Source organism: Apis mellifera, linkage group LG7 (assembly GCF_003254395.2).
Source record: "Apis mellifera strain DH4 linkage group LG7, Amel_HAv3.1, whole genome shotgun sequence".
In the NCBI taxonomy this organism is placed as follows: domain Eukaryota; kingdom Metazoa; phylum Arthropoda; class Insecta; order Hymenoptera; family Apidae; genus Apis; species Apis mellifera.
Window position 1 is genome coordinate 13,933,182 of NC_037644.1, and position 15,026 is coordinate 13,948,207.

At 48.3% G+C, this 15,026-nt stretch overlaps 2 protein-coding genes across 4 annotated transcripts in view; both read left to right on the forward strand.

Annotated features, from left to right (window-relative positions):
* The window catches only part of LOC725482 (L-lactate dehydrogenase A-like 6A), a 119,979-nt gene extending 111,559 nt beyond the window's left edge, over nt 1-8,420 (forward strand). The window contains exons 2-9 of one of the 3 annotated variants that reach the window (XM_001121325.5): nt 5,493-5,697; nt 5,758-5,826; nt 5,943-6,089; nt 6,158-6,275; nt 7,260-7,598; nt 7,665-7,782; nt 7,854-7,977; nt 8,042-8,420. In XM_001121325.5, coding sequence (XP_001121325.1) covers nt 5,764-5,826; nt 5,943-6,089; nt 6,158-6,275; nt 7,260-7,598; nt 7,665-7,782; nt 7,854-7,977; nt 8,042-8,239 — 1,107 coding nt within the window. In that variant the 5' untranslated portion in view covers nt 5,493-5,697; nt 5,758-5,763 and the 3' untranslated portion in view covers nt 8,240-8,420. Of the gene's footprint in view, nt 1-4,065; nt 5,698-5,757; nt 5,827-5,942; nt 6,090-6,157; nt 6,276-7,259; nt 7,783-7,853; nt 7,978-8,041 lie in introns of those variants that run through there. The other 2 variants (XM_006569392.3, XM_026441645.1) reach the window with 2 other exon arrangements.
* Nucleotides 8,421-8,550: 130 nt separating this feature from the next.
* On the forward strand, nt 8,551-15,026 carry LOC411189 (L-lactate dehydrogenase A-like 6A). Its single transcript, XM_394663.7, has 6 exons — nt 8,551-9,303; nt 13,737-13,854; nt 13,924-14,097; nt 14,168-14,341; nt 14,426-14,667; nt 14,741-15,026. The coding sequence occupies exons 1-6, from the start codon at nt 9,142-9,144 to the stop codon at nt 14,915-14,917; spliced, it is 1,047 nt and encodes a 348-aa protein (XP_394663.3). The 5' UTR covers nt 8,551-9,141; the 3' UTR covers nt 14,918-15,026.

Genomic DNA, 15,026 nt, shown 5'->3' on the forward strand with positions numbered 1-15,026 from the left:
TACGGAAACATCTTTTACTCGTAGATTTACCATCGAACGTTCAAAGTGTCGTACGCGATATTTCAAACGTTCCCGTGCACCTGCGCACGAGGAGGCTATCGAACATCGTCCAGGACGATTTCGCCTCCTCCCTGTTCCTCTTCCAACCACGGGAAGCCCGCCTTTTACACCTGAACGTATATCTGCCGCGATCTGTGTACGCCGTTCGCGGTACACGCGGCCGAGCCGAAGCTCGTGAAATAAATCAGCTATGATAGAGCGGCCACTCGTTCGCTCTCGAGTCGAGCGTGTCCCAGCTACGAGAAACGGAAGGAGATCGTGCGCGAATTTTTCTCCCGATGGGAGAAAAACAAGGATGCGGAGGGCGTTCCTTGGTTCCTCGAACGGGGAACGAGAATCCGTTTCAACGGATCGATGCTGCGCCTCGATAAACTCTATATGGCGGGATTCGGAACGCGTTGTTTGCAAATTAAACGCAGCGAGGGCTCGTTTCGCAAACGGCCTTGACGAAATACTCGCTCGATTCGTGGAAAGGTCGAGAGTTAATTGGTTTATACTCTCGCGTTTGCCAACGATACGTTTGATAAAGAAAATGAGAACACAATGGAAAAATGTTTTACTTTAACCGGGAAAGAGAGGTTGTTGTTATCGAGAGAATAAATAAAGTTGGGGCAGAGAAAGAAAGGGAGATGTCGGGTTACTCGAGGAGGCGATTTAATATAAATCGAGAAGACGAATGGCGCGCGCGGCCTCCTTGACTCTGTGTATCCTTGGCCGTACATGTATTTAAACAGGCGTTTAACATAATTCATCTCTCCCTCCCTCTCTCTCTCTCTTCTACTTCTCGATTCTTCTTCCTTCAACCCCGACCGAACTCGACCTGTTCCAATTTCCACGAGATCATAGAAATCATCTACGATAATTTATACGTTCGTTGAAAATCCATCGAGTTTTCCATTTCATCCTCACTTTCATAATTCGTGCGTAGTAATTTCTCGGTAGCGGCTCGATCCGGTTTCATCGATGTCGCGTGGCGATCGTCGAATAAATTGAATCGGACGATATCCAAGTACATCCATTCCCTGGAAAACGCTATAAGGTGTCGGTAATGGCGGGTAGCTGGGTAATTGCGCGCGAAAGCACGCGAAGCGCGACCGTAAACGCGAATCGAACGAGAGTACGACGCGCTGTTAATCGACGGCGTTTGTTATTACCCGCTTCTACGAGAAGAGTGACATGAATCGAGGCAGGCCGAAACGATAACGCGTTATCATCGAGGATGGAAAAGGAGGGGGGTGATGGATTCGTGGAATCTCGTTTCCAATGTTGTCATCGTTCACCGTCCACCTTTGTTATTAAACGCAGAAGCTCGTAAAGAGCGCGAGCCGTCGGGGCAAACGCGCATAATGCGAGCCTCCACGTAATTACCGCGGGGAAGCTTTATGGCGGCGCGTTCGCCGAGTATTAATTTTCTTTCGCGCCCTGCTCGATCCTCGCGCGAAGAAGCGATACCAACGACGGAAGAAAAAAAAGGAGAAGAAGATCCGAGCGGCCAATGCGATTTTATCGACTCTTCTTTCGCGCGTTCCTCTCACCTACGCACGCTTCCCACACTTTTTTCCGCTTTCGATCGTCCAATTCTTTATCCTCGAATATTAATTACGCCTCGTTCTATTCCTCGATTCGCTCGAGAATTTATTAAAGTATTTTTAAAAAGAGTAAGCGAGATTAAGAAGGAGAATTAATCTTTCTCGATCGATTATCGAGTTCGATTATCGGGTGGTCGGATATAACGGCGAGGGGGGGACAGCTGCGCCGTCTAAGCGTCGTTTAGAAACACCTGCCACCTTGCACCGAGAGCCACTCCGTTTTTGGGGTGGAAACCGGTAGCGAGAACCGTAATCGATGCTCGCCCCTACTTATTCGTCCATTTATAACGCTATATAGCTGCTGCCTGTATCCGCTTTCTCCGTCTATTGCTCGACGCGCGTGGTTCTATCCCGATAAATAACGAGACTTGTTATCGCCTCCTCCTCTGTTTGCCTTTCCCATTGTATCGCGACGCGGCCGCTTACACGCTCGTACGCTTCCCCACGTTTCACGAGAACGGCAACCGTGACCGTGCAATTACTCGTGGAAATAAATTCATCCTGCTTAGCCGCGACGCGGACATAATCGGAGGATAAGAGAAACGGGAGTCGCTCGTTACCGACCGTTTCGAAAATCTTTTCCTTCCCGACTACTCCACCGCGGCTACTCCCTATTCCTGACTTCTCTGAGAGAGCGTCGAAGGCGTCGAGACGCCTTCGAAACAGGAACGCTCTTCCTTCGATCGAGGAGGGGGCGACGGCCCGAGGTGGAGACTCGGTCATTGTCGAGGAGCCGACACTCGAAGCGAGGGCCCTGCCATTAATAACCTCGCTTCGGCCGAGAGGAGGCGAATGCACGTCGCCTCGTGGTTTCGGCTCGCGTACGCTGGTGGGTAGAACGCGGCCGACAGGGCGGGACGCACGAGCATAAACAATTGCGCATCGGCCTCGCCCCTTCCCGATACGGCGTAACGAAACGACAGAGAGAGAGGTCCCTGCTCGCCGCCCACCTCGACCTCCCTTCGTCTCGAGAAGAGGCGCCTCGGGGGGAGGAGGCGCGAGCGATAGTGGATCGTCGTCGGCAAAACGCGCCGATTTTCTCTTCGATCGTCCAATTTTTCATCCTCGAATATTAATTACGCCTCGTTCTATTCCTCGAGGATTTATTGAAGTATTTTTAAAACGAGACGGAGAAGAGATTGAGAAACGACGCGCTCATCGAGATATCGGAAATCCGTTTCTCTTTCGAAACACGATGTCTCGCCGAGGATTAATTAAAAGGAAGGGAGAGAAAGAAAGGAGAGAGTTTCGAGTCGCTTATTTGGATCGGTCGCCAAAAATAGAGGTACCGATTTTAATTGGAATAAGTTTGGACCGGGGCGCAAAAAAGCGCGCCGCATTTCTTGCCTCTCCCTCTCCCTCCCCATCGAATCGCGGCCCCGTCGCTCGCTAATTTATTAGGCCGCGTTACCGCGTTAGAGTGGCCGTGGACGGCTCGAATTAAATTCGTATTTGGCCGCGCACCGGCCAAATTAGACCGGACGGAGATAAATCCGCGCCTCTCGGTTCGAAGGGAGGAGAGGGTGGCGGCGGCGGCGGCGTTAAATTGAGACATTGGCCGCGGTGTGGAAAGAAGATGGTATCGATGATTAATGCGCGCAGAGATCGGTAAAAAGCGCGCAATTACATCGCGCAACGCTTAATGACTCGATAAGTGGTATCGCGGAACTGTGCGCAACGCTGGATTATACATGCAGGCCGCCCTGCCTCGTAATAACTGCAATTTCATCCGGTCGTCTCGATCTTCCATCGTTTCGAGGGTGAGCGAGTCGCGTCCGGGGAAAAGGAAAAAAATCCGTGCCTCACTCGAGGCGCTAGTCGACTGAGCGCAGGGAGGGCAAAAAGAACGGGGAGAGAAACACGGCTGTGAAGAGGTTTGCGCGCGAGAGAGAGAGAGAGAGATTGGAGGCTCGCTCGAGAAGAAGACTTTCCTCGAGCCCTGGATTAATACCGCGGTGGTGAAAAGCGAAGAACACGCGGACGGAAGGAGAGAGAAGGAGAGAGAAGAGATCGTTCCTCTCCGGCAGGCCGGACAATAGGAGCGCCGCGAAGTGTAGCGGACAAACAAATAGCCAATTAAAATTCCGGTTGCACGGCGAACATACTTGTATCAGCTGCGGTACTACCAAGCATTGTGCACCGGAGGCATGCGGTGTCTGGATCGGTTGACTGGGACCAGAAGATCGGTTGGTTACGACCAACCTTCAAGGACTATCTCTCGGACGCGACCCGTTTGCACCGGCAGGGAGACATCGTTATCGATCGATCGCTGCTTTATCGCCGACGATTCTCTCCTCCCGCTGCTGTCCACTCTGTCCGTCGTCCGTTTCCGCGACGATTAATTAAAAAAAAAATCCACGCCATGATTAATCATAAATTATACGCTTATTATCTTTTCGAGTTCTCGTCGAAAAGAGTAAAATAAATATTGGCGATTATCGCTCTCGTACGTAAGAAGTTTCGATTCCTCGTCGATCGTTTCGTTAATCGGTGCACGGATGGTGATAAATGGAGCGGTGCGACGATAAGGATTTTACGCGATCGTTATTGTTACTTGATAAAATCGCGGGGATGATCGATCAAGGCGGGAAATTATTAATTATCTAGGAGCGGTCGTATCTAAACTCGTACAACTATAAATGCCAAGCTTTAAATTACTTCCTCGCCTTTCTTCCGTCCGTTTAGCGAATAACAACGCGTTCGTGCATCGATACGAATCTGGAAGCAGCGTTGAAAAAAGGAAAAATTAATTACTCGTATTTCCTTCGGAGCGTGAAATCGAAATCTCGGCCTCCGAGTAATCTCGCGACGCGCGAAATTCGGTAAAAGTCGATCGGGAATCGAGATATCGGCGAATTATCGAATGCGCGACGCTTGGATACGATCGCGGGCCCGTAATTGCACCGCTATTCGTACGTTATTGGCTCGTATATTATTTGACGCGATTCAATAACTCGGAACCGGGGAACGTTTCGATGTTATCCGTTCGCCGTTAAACCGCTATTCGCAATATCGATCGCCGCTGATGAATGACCGTATTTAAGCCACCGTCCTTTTTCCCGCCGATTATTATTAACGTTAAAATTGAACGCGTCCATAGCGTCCGGTAGCGGCCGTGTTCGCGACCACGTACGAAAAAAACTTACTTCTTTCTTTCATCCTCTTTCATCCTCTTCCTCTTTCTCTTTCTCTTCCACTCGAGGAACGAAGATCGCCGACGACGCGCGTTAAGGCTCCCCCCTCTCTCCCCAACCAACTAGGAACGCCGCGGCTGCGCAAACGGCAGAAGAGAGACAGAGAAACAGAGAGAGAGCGTAATTTATCGGAGGCATCGAGAGCAAACGAGACGAGGGTTCGAGCGCTCTTTGTTCACATCGGATCCGAATTGCTCGCACGTGTAAACCGTTGGGTTACGCGAGAAACGTCGCATGCTGAACTATCTCGTCGCTTCTCGAGCGACAATTTTGATCTTATTACGAGACGTAACGCCTCGACGGGAAGGGGAAAGGAAGAGAAAGAAATTTTTTTTTTAGAATAACGAAGGAGGAGGGGCGATTATCGACGCACGAAAATAATGTATTTTGCACGGAGCGCGCGTGGGCATCGGCAGAAATATATGAACAATCCTTGCGTACGATGTACCTGCGCTCCCGGGGAGACTACCTGCGGCTAATTTACAGCGAGCCGCGCGGATAACTTCCGTCGTTATTCTCCTCGCGCTTTCCCCTTCCTCTCCTTCCCTTCTTCGAGTTTCTTCTTCTTCTTCTACGTAACGGGTATCGCGATTAGCCTGAAATACGAAGGGAACACGAGAGGAACTCGGTTGCGTTCGTTGTTGCGTAGGTTGATCCGGATCCGCCGACCTTCCTCTCCCCTCCCCCAGCCCTGCCTGTCGTTTCGGCCACGAGAGCTCAAGGGACACCACCTCTCGACGACCACCTCGACGATCGAAAGGAGGATCGCGGCCAAATAACGTGGATGGACGTATTCGCTGCCGACTCGCCGCCGCGTCTCCCGTTGCGAATTGAAATCGGCGGCGATCCGATCGGTGAGTGAAAGGAAAAAAAGAATCGTGAACGCGCGTTTACGCGTATTTGTGTGGTTTCAGATCGAAATGGACGAGACGGAAGCGAAGAGCGAGCCTGAACCCGATATTAAATCCATCGAGTGCGACGATGTACGATATCTATACCCCCCTCGTTCTTTCGACTTTTCCCACCTCGAAGGGGAGGGGAAAGTGCGTGGCTGGTTCGAGCACGGTTTAAAGGTATCCGATATCTCTGACTCTGACAGGAGGACGCGCCGATCACGACCACGACCAAGAACGCGTTGATAACGACCCAGTTGGATCCTTGCGACGTTTACCCGCATCGCGTCAAGGTGTCGATCGTCGGCGTGGGGAAGATCGGGATCGCCTGCGCCATCGCGATCCTCATGAGAGTTAGTATCGGGTCAAGCGGATCAACGCGCTCGATCAACGCGTCTGATTCCCCGCGGATCTTTTTCAGAGGATGGCGAGCGAGGTCTGCCTGATCGACCACGACGCGAACAAGGCTTCCGCCGAGGCCGAGGATATTCAACACGTCGGCTTCTTTTTGGGATGTCCGCTGGTAACTGGCACGTCAGGTACAACTACAAATGTATATGTATATTTCTATTCCAATTTTTCCCCGATGCTTTCGAAACACGGGTCTACGAACTTTGGAATAATTTCTTCCGCGTGGAAATGGAGAATCGATAAATCCGTGAGGGAAATTCCAGAAATCCTTGGATCGTGGGGAAACCCGTTTCCGTGGACGTGCAACGGGTCGAGAACAACGGCCGAAAGGGGAAGGAAGGGAGGGACGGATTTTTGGGACCGGCACAGGTTTCGAGATCCTCGCCGGCCCTGTCCTTTAATCTCGTCGCTCATCTACATCGCGGTCGTCTCGCCGAGCGTTTCCCCGAGCTTTTCACCGGTCCACTCGTAAATTTCGTGCCACTCTCTTATTTATCTCGACCACGATCGACTCCGTACATATTTTTTTCTTCCTTCTTCTTCTTCTTCTTTCGGCTCCTCCTCTTCCCTTTCTTCGATGCACTTACTCTGGCGGTGAGAGAGGAATCCCTCGAAACTTTCTTCGATCTGAATAATCAAACTCGTAATCTTCCTCGTCCGCATAGGCGAGCGGAACAATTAGAGTAGATCAAGATTTATCTCTTATCTCGCTCTCGAGCAGAGGTGTTAAAATAAAATCAGTGCCTCTTATTCTCTTACGTGGCTGTACGCTGTTATCGGCGCATCTCTCAAACGAGAAACTCTCTCTGAGGAAAAGGAGATTCGATTTCCTTTAACGTTTTGTATTCAACCAGCTTCCGATGGCTTTATTACCGAACGAGATGTTTTCCAAGGAGAAAAGATTTCCAGAAAGGGATGCCCGACTTCTCCAACCATCCTTTCCTTTTTCCTTATCTCGAACGTGATTCGCATAAGCGTCCCTTCCAATTTACGAGATTTCTTTTCTCCGTCGAGAAAAAGAGTATACTATTCCATTAGAAAATTTTTATCGGTTGGATTTTTGATTCTCTCGGTCGGAAAAACATTTATTAAAAAGACGATCGAATCGGCAGAGATCAGTACGGTGAAGGAATCGGCCGTGGTGATAATTTGCACGCCGGAGACGCCGCCGGGCGAGAATCAGAACGTGAAGCACAACTTGAAGGTGTTCAAGAAGATCATACCGGCCATAGCGAGATTCGCCGCGAAATCTGTGCTGCTGATAGTGACGCGGCCGGCTGACGTGATGTCCTACATCGCGTGGAAATTGTCGGGATTCCCGTCGAACCGCGTGCTCGGGATCGGCACGCTGATCGACTGCGCCAGGCTCCAAGATTTCGTTAGCAGGCGATTGAACGTGGCGCGAAGCTCGGTCAGTTGCATGACGATCGGCTCTCAAGGAGACATGGCTGGTACATATTATCATCCCCCCTCTCCGTATTTTTTCCCCTATCATCCCTGTCCCCATCCTTTCGCAGTTCCCCTCTGGTCGAGCATCTCCGTGGGCGGAATGAAGCTTCGGGACATAAATTCGAGGATAGGGGAGCAGGACGATCCCGAGAAGTGGTACGAAATCGAGGAGAACGTGAAGAGCGTGTGAGTGATCGTCGTTACTCGGGAAAGAGGGAGGAGGAATGGTCGAAGCTGATCTTCGCGCTCGTTTTCAGGGGGAAGGAGCTCGAGGAGAAGAAGGGATCGTGTTGCTGGGGCGTCGCCATTTCCACCACCGAGATCGTCGACGCCATCGTTAGGAACACGAAAGTCGTGCTCCCCGCGTCAACGCACATCCTCGTAAGTCGAGAGAGAAAGATTTTCTTCATCCTTCCTTCCTTCATTCGCCTCTCTTTTTCCACAGAGTTGCGCCCACGGCACGGACAAGGACGTGTACATGTCCGTGCCCTGCGTGATCGGCCGCGAGGGCGTCTACTGCACCGTGCGACAAAAATTAAGCGAGCAGGAGAAGGCCGCGGTGCAGACGTGCGCCGACAACATTCGAAACATTTTGCGGGAGTCGGGCATCCTTCAGGAGAACAACAACGAGGCGGAGCAATGAGCGAGAGAGAGAGAGAGAGAGAGGAAAGGGACGCGCTAGCGGAAATTGCACGGCAATTTTAGAAGGCGTCTTGATCGATAACGAGCGTGCGTATCTGGCGACCGGTTCTTCTCTGTATATAGATATATGTATATGTATATATGCTCGATCGGTGTATAATAAATGACAGTAGAGGAATCGACTTCCTAGAAAAGTAATCGCGTCCCAGCGCGCGTTCGAGGCATTCGCGATGGATCATCCGCCCGTCGATCACGCGATGCGACGCATCCTCGGCAAACGAAGATCGAGAACGCGTTTCGAGCATGTTTCGCCATGCGACCCGATTTATCGCGCAACGTTGCGTTGTTGTTACCTCGCGTTTTTCCTTTGACTCGTTCGAATGATAAATGCTCCTCTTCCCGCGTTTTCCTTTGCCGCGACATTCGGGGAAATTGAATTGGAAAAGAAACGACGGAGGGAGAAGTTGTATGGAAGATGGAGAGAGGAAGGAAGGAAGTCGATATTGGCGGGCAATTTAATATTCGCGCTGGATCTCAAATATCGGAGCGTTCTCGTTCGAGCGGAAATTGAAATTGGCGCGTATAACCCATCTGCGCCGATTCCACGGCTGTCCATCGATTTGATCGGAATCGGTTGTCGAGAAGGACGCGCACGACTAGTTTTCGAAAAATCGATACCTTTTCGGAATATTGAAATTTTATCTCGAAACGTTTGACGAGCGGCCAACTTCGGGCGAAAGGATGAAGAACGTTTGACAGTCACTTTTGTTGTTTGATCTTGATGGAGACGAAATTTACAGAGTATTGTAGATATATTCCAGATTACTGATCCAATTTCTGTTTTCGACTCGATCGAATCCCCGGGATGTTACACCTGACTCGTGAGTGTCGCGTTCGTTAACCATGTCCGTGCCCAAGAAGAAGTTACTCGACACCGCCTGGAACACGACAACGTTTCTGCTCACCAAGCAGCCGGAAGATTTCGTGGATGGGCATCGCGTTAAAATCGTCATCGTCGGCAGCGGTTACACCGGCGTGGCCATCGGAATCGCAATCCTCTTCAAGGTTTGTTCCAAATTTTTACGTCTCTCTAACCTTTCTATCCAAATTTTATTCTCCAAAAAAAGAAACGAAATGTTCGAAGAACAGAGACTCGAAGTGATTTCGAAACAGAAAAAAGTAAGAAAAAAGGGTTGAAAATTGCACGTATCGGAATAACGATGCTTAAAAAAAAAATAAAAAAAAAGAAAAATCTTCGAATAGTAGCGTTCCCTTGATCCACGGCTCGTTTATCCCAGGCCCACTCGGCAGGCATAGCCGGTAAATCTACGCGTTTTCCCATTGGACGACAAAAGGACGAAAAGTCGAAGGAATGCCTGAAAGGACGCGTTTGCGTAGGAACGAGGGTTGAATGTAGGCTCGTTAGCGTGGCGAGGATGAAAAAGGGATATTATGCAAATGATCCACGAAAGAGCAGAGGAAGAGAGAGAGAGAGAGAGAGGAGGCGAGGAACGCGCTTCCTTTCGCTCGTTATCGGATCGTAACGCGAGCATTTACACGTAGCACGCCCCCGCGAGATGGCCGTGGCGCTGATTTATGCCAGTCACCGGAGGAGAGGAATCGTTGAAATCCATACCCCGTCCGCGAGGACACCCAACCCTTATCGCGTTTGCCGATCCCGAAGGGAAAAGAGGAGGAGGAGGAGGCGCGCCTTCTCCTCTTTCGTGCGTACACGAGCGACCTTCGCCGCTTTTGCCCACGGAAGCGGCTGTTTAAAAACGAAATTGAAAAGGCCTCCTTCCTCCTTCCTCTCTGTCGATGCGAATACCGCTGTCATTACGAATCGTTTCGCTGTTCCACGGACTGTGACGTTTTCGTGCTCTCTTCTGTTGCGCGTAACTAACTGCCCGGGACATCCATTAAGAGGCAGCGTTGCGTTAACGCCAATTTTCTCCGGCTAATTCGCATTATTCCAGTTACTACTCTAGTTACTCTAGTTTGTACTTATTTCTTTTTCCTTTCTGCTCCTCGATCGAGGATGAAATCGTAAAAAGAGTGTTAGAGAAATGTTTCTCTAGTTTGTCCTTATTTTTTTCCTTTCTGCTCTTCCTATCGAAGAAATCGTGGATAGAATCATGATATAAATGGAAAGAGTGAAACGAAGAAGGTGTTAGAAAAATATTTCTCTAATAGAGTTATTCTAGTTTGTCCTTATTTTCTTTCCTTTATGCTCCTCGATCGAGGAAATCGTGAATGAAATCGTAAAAAGAGTGAAAGGAGTGCAGAAGGTGTTAGAGGAATGTTTCTCTAGTTTGTCTTTTTTTTTCCTCTCTGCTCTTCGATCGAAGGAAATAGAATAAGAAAGAATATAAATAGAAATAGAAATAGAAATAAAAAATAGAAATAGAAAATAAACATATAGAATAGAAATAGAAAAAAATGGAATCATATAAATGGAAAGAGTGAAACGCAGAAGGTGTTAGAGGAATGTTTCTCTAGTTTGTCCTTTTTTTTCCTCTCTGCTCTTCGATCGAAGGAAATAGAATAAGAAAGAATATAAATAGAAATAGAAATAGAAATAGAAAATAGAAATAAAAAATAAACATATAAAATAGAGAAAAAAAAGAAATAGAAAAAAATGGAATCGTATAAATGGAAAGAGTGAAACGAAGAAGGTGTTAGAGGAATGTTTCTCTAATAGAGTTACTCTAGTTTATCCTTATTTCTTTCCTTTCTGCTCTTCGATTGAAGGAAATAGTGAATAGAATCGTATAAATGGAAAGAATGAAACAAAGAAGGTGTTAGAGGAATGTTTCTCTAATAGAATTACTTTAGTTTGTCCTTATTTCTTTCTTTTCTGTTCTTCGATCGAGGAAATCATGGATAGAATCATGATATAAATGAAAAGAGTGAAATGAAGAGATGTTAAAAGAATATTTCTCTAATAGAGTTATTCTAGTTTGTTTTTATTTTTTTCCTTTCTGCTCTTCGATCGAAATCGAGGATGGAATCGTATAAATAGAAAGAATGAAATGCAGAAGAGAGTTAGAGAAATATTTCTCTAATAGAGTTACTCTAGTTTGTTCTTATTTTTTTCCTTTCTGCTCTTCAATAGAAGATGTTAGAGGAATATTTCTCTAATAGAGTTACTCTAGAGTTTTTTAGTTTTCTTTACTTTTAGTTTTCCTTACTTTTTTCCTTTCTCGATCGAAGGAAATCATGAATGGAATCACGATATAAATGAAAAGAGTGAAACGAAGAAGATATTAGAGAAATGTTAGTCTAGTTTGTCCTTATTTTTTCTCTTTCTGCTCCTCGATCGAAGGAAACAGTGAATGGAATCACGATATAAATGGAAAGAGTGAAACACAGAAGAGACTTAGAGGAATGTTTCTCTAATGGAAGAAAGGGGATGAACGATGGTAAAACGGGCACATTCCGGGGGTAGGAGGAGGTAATGAACGTGGGCGAGTAATTCCAGGTTTCGGTTTCCGTGGATCGTTACGAGGGCAAACAACGAAGGCCGAGACGTGCGTGTAAGTGGCCTCGAATGGGCGGATCTCGTCGTTACGTACCCTCAGCACACCCTCCCTCTCTTCAAGCACCATTTGTACACGACCGCGTGCAGCAAGCTTCCTAATAGCGGCCGCGTCCTTCTTCTCCTCCTTCCCTCCCTTCCCCTTGCTTGCTACTATTTCGGTCTGTCATCAAGATCCATAATTACGGCCCTAGAGATACCACCGTTCGAAACCAGCCGCGTTATAATATATTCCCCTCACGGGACAAAGTAACAAACTCCTCTGTTGCCGGGACAGAGAGTCTGTCCCCTCCTTTACGAGGCATCGAACTCGTTAACCGTCACCCGAAATCTCGAGGAGGGAAGGGGTGGAGAGAAGAAGGGAGAGGTGAAAGCGAAAAGGAGAGGCGGTTGATCCCGGTTGCTCGCTCGACAGATCGCATCAACGAGATGATCGCGGAGTACCATCTCTCCACGGTTTATCGTCCACCTTGCGAGCACGCTACTACGCCCAGCTCGGTCGGTAGTGGTACACATACTACCTGCTTAAGACTCTCGTCGTCTCTTCCTCCTCTTCCTCCTCCTCTTCTTCTTCTTCTTCTTGTTCTAGTCGCTGCTCGACTCGTTGTTACGCGTCATGTCTGTCGAGCCGCATTAAATCGTACAAACCATCTCTCGCGGGGACGGTGAAAAGCTTTATGCTCGTCTCTCGTGATTCGTTTCTACAAAATAAAGAAAAAAAAACACGCACAAAGTGATTGAAAAATGCCGCCTATTTAATATAGAAAACGTCGAATTCACGTTGAATCGAGATCAAAAGTATTCGTTGGGAAAAAAGATCGAGAAACTTTAACCGGTTTGAGACAAAAAAAAAGAGTAATAAAATTGGCGCGGGCGGATCGAGTGTCGCACCTGTGTCCAAAGCGAGAATCGACACAGGTATAAGAAGGAAGAAACGTTGGCTAGAGGTAACTAGAACCTTGAGAAAGAGAGCGACACAGGATCAGTCGGTTTTGCTCGATCGAGTGCAAATTACAGAACACGCGTCGTTTCGTAACGAAACGTTGATGGCGTTGACTCGTCCGTGGCTTTATTAAAAATCTCGTTACAAAATACACACGGCGGAGGGTATTCTTTTTTTCGAGTTAATTATCCCGGAGTCAATATCGTCGCGCGATACGTGCGGGCATTACGCGAGAGTTAAGAGAGGAGCAGAGAGAGAGAGAGAGAGAGGAGAAATTTCATCAGCTGCGATATTATGCATGGTGCGGAAGTCATGCTTGATGAAGTATGGTGATTAAGCGGTGTACAATAACAGATTGGAGGCACAAGGGCGTAACGTAATATTATTAAGAAGCCGTTTCTGCTGGTAGCCGCAGTCGAGTTGGCCTCGACGCGTGAAAGTACCATCTGTCGGAGAAAAATGCGTCCATCTGGTAGCTTAGAAAGCTAGGAAAAGCTCCGTCTCGTCCCACGCCGAGATCCGCCGATTGCTCGACGAATCGGAGAGAAGGAAGAGGCGAAGAGAAATTGCCGTGTCGAGAGAAAGAGAGGCGATCGGTGCCCGGGGTGTGGAGAAATTTCCACGCGAAATTACAGGCCGTTAGACGATAGAGGAACATCGATTACCAACCACGTAGGAAACGAGATTTTGACAAATACGTAATCGCCCCGGGGATTGGCCGATCGATTATATCGGCCCCGTTCCAAGCCTTCTTCAATCTCTCTCTCTCTTCCATTCGCTGGATGCGCGAACAAAGCGCATCCTTCTCCTTCTCTCGTTATTTCGCTCGGATCGAGTCGTGAGATCGCGCGAAATCGCGAGGAGGAATAATTATCGCCGGTCGAGTGAAAAATCGTGGAATTCGCGCTACGATCGGATCCTAACGATCGTTCGCATTAAGGGATCGATCCCGGATAATAACTTTGGACCCCTCGGCCAGCTTTCCCCCGGTTAATTACTCCCTTTACGACGTTGCAGCGACTCGCCTCCGAGCTGGTGTTCATAGACGTGAACGAGGAATTGGCGAAAGCAGAGGCGGAAGACATCAGCCATGGCGCGGCATTCCTCGGCAACCCGAAGATCATCGGTACCAAAGGTACGTACGAGTAAATATTTTTCATATTTCGAGAATGGGAAGATGAAGAGGTTCGACTGTTTTCCTCAGATTATTCGTTGGCCAGAGACGCGACGGTGTGCGTGATCACGATCGGGGACAGATCGACGAACGAGCAAGACCCGAGCACTTTGTTGGAGCAAAATTTGAACATCTTCAAAGACGTTATACCCAAAGTGTGCAAGTACGCGCCGAACAGCATACTGTTGATCGTGACCGCTCCAGGTATATTTCTTTTACGATTCTTCTTCTTCCCTTCTTTTCACGCGAGAATCACGAACGACGCGCGTTTCAGTCGACATACTGTCGTACGCGGCAATGAAGCTCTCAGGCTTCCCGCCGCATCGCGTGGTCGGGCTGGGCACGTTTTTGGACAGCTGTAGGTTTCAATACTTCATCGCGCAGAAGCTTGGAATTTCGGCGAGCTCGGTGCAGGCGTCCGTAATTTGCGAGAACGGACCCACGTCTGGTAAACGAAAGCCATCGGTTTATTCTCTTCGAGAAATTTATGAAAAATTCACGAAATAATTAGTTAATAATTGGATGGGAACAGTGCCGATCTGGTCCGCCGTCACGGTGATGGGAATCAAGCTGAAGGACATAAACAAAGACATCGGTACGAAGGCGGATCCGGAATCTTGGGGCGAGCTGCACGCGAAAGTAATCGATTGCGACAACGATCTTATCTCGAGGAAAGGGTATCGGTGCTGGGGTATGGGGATCTGCGCCGCCGAGGTTGTCGACGCGATCGTACGAAATACTTGTATCTGCGTCACCGTTTCCACCTACTTGAAGGTAAGCAAAATTAATCGCGTCTTCTTTTTTTCCTCTTTCCAATTGATACTCACCATCGTTATTCGTTAACCAGGGTTGTCGACACGGTCTCGAGAAAGACGTTTACATGTCTCTGCCGTGTATAGTAGGTAGAAACGGCATAGAGACGCTTCTTCGTCACCCGTATACACCGGAGGAGCAAGAACTCACGGAGACGTCGTGTCGAACTATCTTCGAGACTCAAAAATCGATTCTCAATAGTTTGGAATAAATGTCACTTCTTCTTCTTTTATCGAGAATATATCAAATTTCATGCATTTCGTCACCTTTCATGTGAAAAATTGCAAAGTCGATGCGAATAAAATTGAGATACAATCGAG